Source organism: Blennius ocellaris (assembly GCF_963422515.1).
Source record: "Blennius ocellaris genome assembly, chromosome: 2".
NCBI lineage: Eukaryota > Metazoa > Chordata > Actinopteri > Blenniiformes > Blenniidae > Blennius > Blennius ocellaris.
The window spans coordinates 11,657,680-11,664,520 of NC_137651.1; the positions used below are offsets into that span (position 1 = coordinate 11,657,680).

Here is a 6,841-nt window from a genome sequence, read left to right on the forward strand (position 1 = left end):
CGCTCAGCCGTCAGCAGGTTACGGGGTTTCAGTACTAATGCCGTCCTAATGAATACAGTGTATCTACTATTGGTGAATGTTGAATGTTCTTTACCAAATGTGAATGTAAAGCTTAGGCAGGAGCCATTGAGGCCAAGGTCTTGGTGCGTGCTGACAGAGGAAGAATGTGGGATATGAAGCACTGTTGCTTAAGTGAAGGTCAAATATCCCGTCAGAAACATCATGGTCGACGCTGCCATCGTCACATACATGAAACCACAGTACACTTTGCGGAGGTCTGAGAGACCATGAAATTGATCCAAATCTGATACTTTTTTCTTTTTCTTTTTTTTGATCAGCGATAGGAAAATGTGCTGCAACCTTGGTGGATCATCAGTATTTTTAATTTCATGTCTTTAATTTTAACCATTAATTTTCAGGCAACAGTACTTTGAGGCCTTTGGCAGATTAATAATGTGGCTTTGATCCCTAACAGCAGTGTCAAAGTCATTTTAGCACAGACGCCACAGGCAGTATTCTACCTCTTTTGACTGAGACCAGTAAACTTATAACATACTAATATAGAAATAATCACAACTCCAAATGTTTCCCTTATTTTAGAGTGAAGGAAAGTGCTGGAAATTGAAATTCTCTTTGTCACAGTGATTCCCTTTAAACTTATGCTGGTAAAAAAAAAAAAAAAAAAACCTGTCTCTTCTTAGACGGCCCAATTTCTACAGCTGCCATCGTGCAGGCTTCCACAAACTCTCCCTCACAGTGTGGACTTGACGCCAATGTGATTTCCCTTGAAAAAGTTAAGATTTTACTCCCAACATCCTGCTGCAAGCTGCAGCTCAGTTTTGTTCTTTTCAGTGCTGTTTTAGTCTGCTCGCTGAACAAAACTCTGCCTTCCACAAAGTGTGGCGATGCAAAGTGCTTTGAGTTTCAATGAGTGGGAAAAGCACTGTCTAAGGCAGATCCAAATTAAATGCAGCGGTTCCAACATTGGTCCAAATTGTTTTTCTAAGGAAAAATTGTCTCCTTTTCCCATCTTTTAAATGTCAAGAAACAAAATCTGATACACTTTTGAGCATTAGCATTCAGTTAATAAGAAAAAAAAAATATCCGTGTCGCCCAGATAATGGCAGTAGAACAACTGGAGTAATACAGCGATCACCTGGAGAAAAATTCCTCAAAAGTAGGTCCGATTAATCAGCTACACGGGAGTTTATGAGGCTAATTTTAAGCTGATGGTGATCAATGCAGCCGAGACTTATAACTGTCGAGCTGCCAAAAAAATATACGGTGTCACTGAGTGCAGGTGAAGATGGCCCGCGCGCGCACAGTCTGAAAAACGCAAACAGTGAGAGGAGGTTGTCCCGTGGCCCTCAAAGTGATTTACAGACATAGATAGCAGAGGGAATGTTATGTGAACGAGAAACGTAAAGACAGAATAACCATAACCAGAGCCTGTTATTCTGCTGTAGGCACGGCGAGTCTCCAAGAAGCTCAACATCCCCGATACGGAGTTTAATTCCAGTCTGAGCTGGTGCAGGAGATTCACACGGTATAACAGACGGTCTTTATGGAGAGTAGCCACTGTGGTCTAGCCTGAAGTCAGACTAGACCGAGACGCTGCCATCTTTCTTATGTGGCCAGTCTAAGAAATACATATATATAAGATCTATGATGACACAAGTACTCCATGCAGTCCTACACCCTCGAGGAGAGGGGGAGGGAGGGGGGGCGCTGCATAGATATATATACATACCTCAAATCACATGCATGGTGAACCATAGAGGCTGATTGAACAGATCGATAATGCACCGACGCACCGCTTCTTCTTGCTGCTTGTTTTTGCAAATCGCCTGCATATTCATTCTTATTTAGCCTCCTGACACTTGACTTTCTGCTGTGACTTTTCTCCAGAGGTCACCATTAAGAACTTGAAGGAGAAGATCCGCGAGCACGAGCAGTCTTTGAAGAATCAAGCTGAGAACCTGGCTCAAGAAAAGCAGCTCCAGCTACACAACGACTATGCAGAGAAGGAGAGGTAGTGTATTACTTCTTGTGTGTGTGTGTGCTTGTGTGCTGCAGCTGTGTTTTAAGTAATAACCTCTGCATTATTTTGCCATTTTAAACCTCCAGGTCATTGTGCCGTCGGGCAGAAACTGCTGATTGTAATCTTTGAACGATAGCTTTGTTTTAAACTTTATTTAGCCGAGCTGTTCACAATTTAATAATTTCCTATTAAGTAATACTTCTGGGACTTCTTTAGGAGTTATCAGCTTAATCAAGAAATGGTCGCTTATTGCTCCCCTCTCCGCAGATGGCTGTACAAAGGGAGATAACCTACATAAAAGACAATGCTAGCATTTTTTGTCATGTGGGTGCTTGCCATTCCCGCTTTGATCGGAATCAACACCTCAGACCTACTTTTTTTTTCTTTTCTTTTTTCAGTCTATCAAGATGCTTTTCTGCCATTATGGTTGTAATTTTAGCTCCCACAGTCCTCGGCTGCGGCTGGAAACACACAGTAACTGCGTGAACCCCACCAAATAAATATAGTGAAGAATTCTGCTTAGCTGTTGCCCATTCCGATGCAGCGGGTCACTTCCTCTTTAAGGACGAGATTTTGAAGTGTCCATGGTTTTTTTGATGCACAGGAAGTCCGCGGCCGCAATAAGTACACTCGCAACTGCAGCAAGACATTTACGAAACATGGATGAAATAAATTCTGACTACTGAGATGATGTATTGATTCTTATAAATGCTAAATTGCCCCACTACTGTCTTTTTCCAGGAAGGAGACTCTTCAGCATAAATACTATTAATCTAATCGGCTTTGATGTGGTCAGCATTGATATTGCTTCAGTAAAACGCTCTTTCACCACCGTTCCTTATTTAATTCACCCTAATATACGAATAAACAGTAAATGTTTGCTTCAGAGGCCCTGTTAATGTGGATAACTATGTGATCTTATTTCAAATCAACAAAATAAAAATTTCTGCAGAGTAGAAAGAGTATAAATACAGATACTATGGGTAAAAAAAACCCCAAAAAACACACACTCCAAAAGGAGAATCGTTTGATTAAAATATTATAAAAGTACCATATGTGTTCAATAGGTTTGAAATTAAAAAGGAATTCTTCATCCCTTTCATTCCTTTTTTGTCATCGCTATGCTGCCAGACATGTGTACTTCTCATAACTGTATCCAAACTTTTTTTTCCCCAACAAGGTTCACATTTGATCATGTGACAGATGTAAATAACCACCAGTCCCTGGTTAAATTATTTTAAACAGGAGATCATTTCTCTTTATGCGACGATAGAGCTACACTGTTATGTACCTGTGTTACAAGCTGACATCGGTGAGTAAATTCAAAGATGTGCTCATCGCACCATGGATTTTATCGTGGGCCAGGCAGTAAAGGCTGTGATTAGTCCACTTATCTATCATTTGTATCTATGCATGCTAAACAATTGTACTAATAAGAGTTGAAGATATTAGTTGCATGTTTTATTCATCTAATTTGTTCGTGACCCTAAAAAAAAGAAACGCTTTCAATCATAGGGGGCTATAAAATGTGACCCCGGGCCATGATTGGCCCTGACACTGAACTTTGGACGTGGCTGCCCCCATACCATTTATAATAATAAGAAAATTGGAAAAAAAAAACTACCAGAATACAGAGAATTGGAGCTTTGTGTACATATCCTAGTCATTACAATGGGCCCCCTGGACTTCCTCAGTACGATCGTCCAATCACAGGCAAGACGAAGCAACGTGTCACACTTCGTAGCATGTGCCTCTCAATATATCCTCGAGAGCACAGTGACTTTTTTTTTTTTTTTTGAACAATTCTACAATAACCTCCTCATGAGAAGGTCAAAGGGCATCTTCATCCTTTTCTGTCTCTGGAGCCGCCAACTCTAAACTTTCCTCCTAAAGAAGGCCATAGATGAGGAATGTGTTGCTGCTCTAAATCTGCTCCGCAGTCAACGTTATCTGGTTCACTTTGTGCAGTGCGAACTACGATTCCTCTTCGTCAACCGACATCAACGTTAGACGGATCTCTTTTCTTCACGGTCAAGTCTCTCTCCCTCATATCTCTCAAATTTGTCTTGTCGTGTTGTTTTAGTCTTTTCATGTCTCTTGTGCATGAAATGAGCTCAGAGATGCACAAAAGGGGGTTTCTTTTATGTGTGTTGTTCCATCTGTTAAGGTTTTTATGTGTGAAAGCCACACAATGATGCAAAAATAAACGATAATTCCTTGGAAAGGCGAACCAAAATTGTGAGCCGAAACACACAACACAAATTGTCTTAAAGAATTAAGCAGATGTGTTCAACAGCCACAGCGTGACATTTTTAGTGCTACACCACGCTCCACAGTGCAGATATAGTTGTGATATATTGACTCGGAACTTTTTCAGCTGTCGGTTTTACATGAGGGAGACCGAACTCTTGAGTCGCCCGTGGTCATTAAAATGCTTCGATAGAAATAATTTTGGTGGAATTCCCAGTTTTTAGATTGGTTTGTAAGGCTTGTTTGAAAACAGACATGCTTCCAGTCAGCTTGCTCGTGCCAGTCATCTTATTTAGTGCGTGGAGCTGTATCGAAGCATTGGAGCTTGTTGCGCCCCCCCCCTTCCAGACGTATGGTAGGAGATCAATTGTCCAACTGTATTTCCTGTACGTCAGTGTTTTATAGGCCCCTTCCTGTCTACAGAGAGCTTGACTTCCCGTGTCTGAGAGGGGGGGTAGTAAATGGATGGCACCTCTGATGCATTTTATCCTGCAAAAGGAGCGAGGGAAAGGAGAGGGAGAGGGAGAGATGAAAGGATGAAGTAGCGGGCAGAAAAATAGAGATGACAGGAGAGACAGATTGGCGGAGAAGGGGGGCATCAAAGAGTGCCATAAAGACCGTCTTTGTGCTAGATTATTGATGTTTTTACACGCAGTGGCAATTTCTCAGCAAAGCCCAACTTTTTATATGCTAAGAATGAATCTATTTTATCCTTGTGGTTTCTGTCGCACCCTCCCCCCTCCCCCTTCCTCCTCTCTCGCTCAACCCTTGCTCTCTCCTCTCCCTCTCCCTCTCCTCTCCCCTCTCTCTCTCTCTCTCTCCTCTCGTCTCTCTCCTCATCTCTCTCTCTCTCTCTCTCCTCTCATCTCTCACTTCTCTCCTCTCTCTCTCTCTCTCTCTCCCTCTCCCCCTCCCCCCCCCCCCCCCCTGGGTGCAGTGTGCCCCAGTGGCCAGACATTCCTGCCTAATAGGGCTGCTTAATGAGGGAGTGGGTTGTGTTGGGAGGATTTTAGTGGGGAAAACACTTCAGAAATGGTGGGAAAATAGAGACTCGCTGCAAGTTGCCACAGAGTGCGAACGCAAGATTTACCGACTCAGTATCTCTTAAGTGTGACTTTCTGCTCCCCGCTCTCATTTTCCCTGCCTTCCGCTGCCCCCTGTAGGAAACTCCAGGAGAGCCAAGACTCCATGTCCTCGAGGTTGGAGGAGGCCGAACACAAGGCCCAGTCCCCTACAGACAGGTACCTGCCCGCTCACACTTTACAGGCCTCCAGTTTCACCCAGCTCAGCTATAATGCATCCATCAATGAAACTGGCTATAAAAATCCTTGCAGCCTTTGTTTATAATATAGCGTATTTCTCAATAAATACCCATCAGCAGGCTGTGGAAAAAACAGTGTGTGCCGCAGGGATGTAGTATTTTTCTTGGCCACCCACATGTTAGCATCTCACTAATACCATGTACAGATTGCTAAAGGGGTTTTGTACATTAACAATTTTTTTTGGCTTTTTGAGAAAATAAACTTGGTGATAAACAAATTGTTATGATGTTGACTCCAGCATTTAGTGTACAATTGTACAAGTACAATTGTTAGAAGGAAACCTCAATATTCTGGTTTTGTCACCTTGATTCTAAAAAGAATTTTGAGCCAAGTTGAACAATCTGCAGTATTGCGTCCACTTTTGGGTGGCGTTGTCTTTGGCATCTATGGTAGTTCAGCTAATTATCCTGTCTTTTTTTCCCCAATATTTTGTACACACTTAGAAAGCTTTAAAAATGAAGACTGGGAATTATGTACTAACCTTCTGATGACAATGAAATGTTTTCCTTTTTTTTTTTTTTAACCCTTCCAAGCTTTGTCATTTCTTTCAATTGAAAAACTCCAAAGACGTCATTATTTATTTTAAGACTTATTTCCTCCATCGTCGCCCTTTGAACCGGGTTGCAGAAGTAATTTACATGTTATCTATGTTATTTTTTTGGTCATTAGAAAATGTTGTGCACCTATCATTGCTCATAGTACAAAGTAAGCCACTACTGGGGAAAACAATGTTGTGATGGCTTTTAAAACTGTTTTTCATGCTTCAGATGTGCTTATTTGTAAGCCGTCTCGTGACAGCGAAACTCACGAGTGGCTCCTTTCCCATCTTTCGCAGCACTTGAAACAACTCAGGCCGAGCTCTTTGATTTGAAGACAAAGTATGACGAGGAATCCACAGCAAAGTGGAATCCACAGCAAAGTACGTGTCTCGCTGATCTACGTGTGTGTTTGCCGGTGACTTCTCCCCTCTGGCTCCTTCATAGTCTGTTTCTGACATAATCATCCTGTTTAGTGAATCTCCTCGCCCTGGAAACTCCCCCTGCTCTCCCCGGCAGCTGGATTGTCTCCCATAACGCTCAGCAGCCTCCAAATCCCAGCATTACCCACGCACTGTAAATACTGACAGGGATTGTAATGTATTCTGCAGCCACAGAAAAGCATCAAAATAGATTTGTTTTGCGGTGCAGTTTAAAGTGCTCGCTATGATTCAACTGGGTCACGACAGACA

The 6,841-nt window shown here is 42.3% G+C and overlaps 1 protein-coding gene across 1 annotated transcript in view; it reads left to right on the forward strand.

Moving 5' to 3' along the window:
• The window catches only part of cux1b (cut-like homeobox 1b), a 57,370-nt gene that overhangs the window by 32,667 nt on the left and 17,862 nt on the right, over nt 1-6,841 (forward strand). Inside the window, 4 exon segments of the mRNA XM_080504872.1 lie at nt 1,909-2,032; nt 5,455-5,521; nt 5,523-5,532; nt 6,449-6,515. Of these exon segments, the coding sequence (XP_080360998.1) occupies nt 1,909-2,032; nt 5,455-5,521; nt 5,523-5,532; nt 6,449-6,515 (268 nt within the window).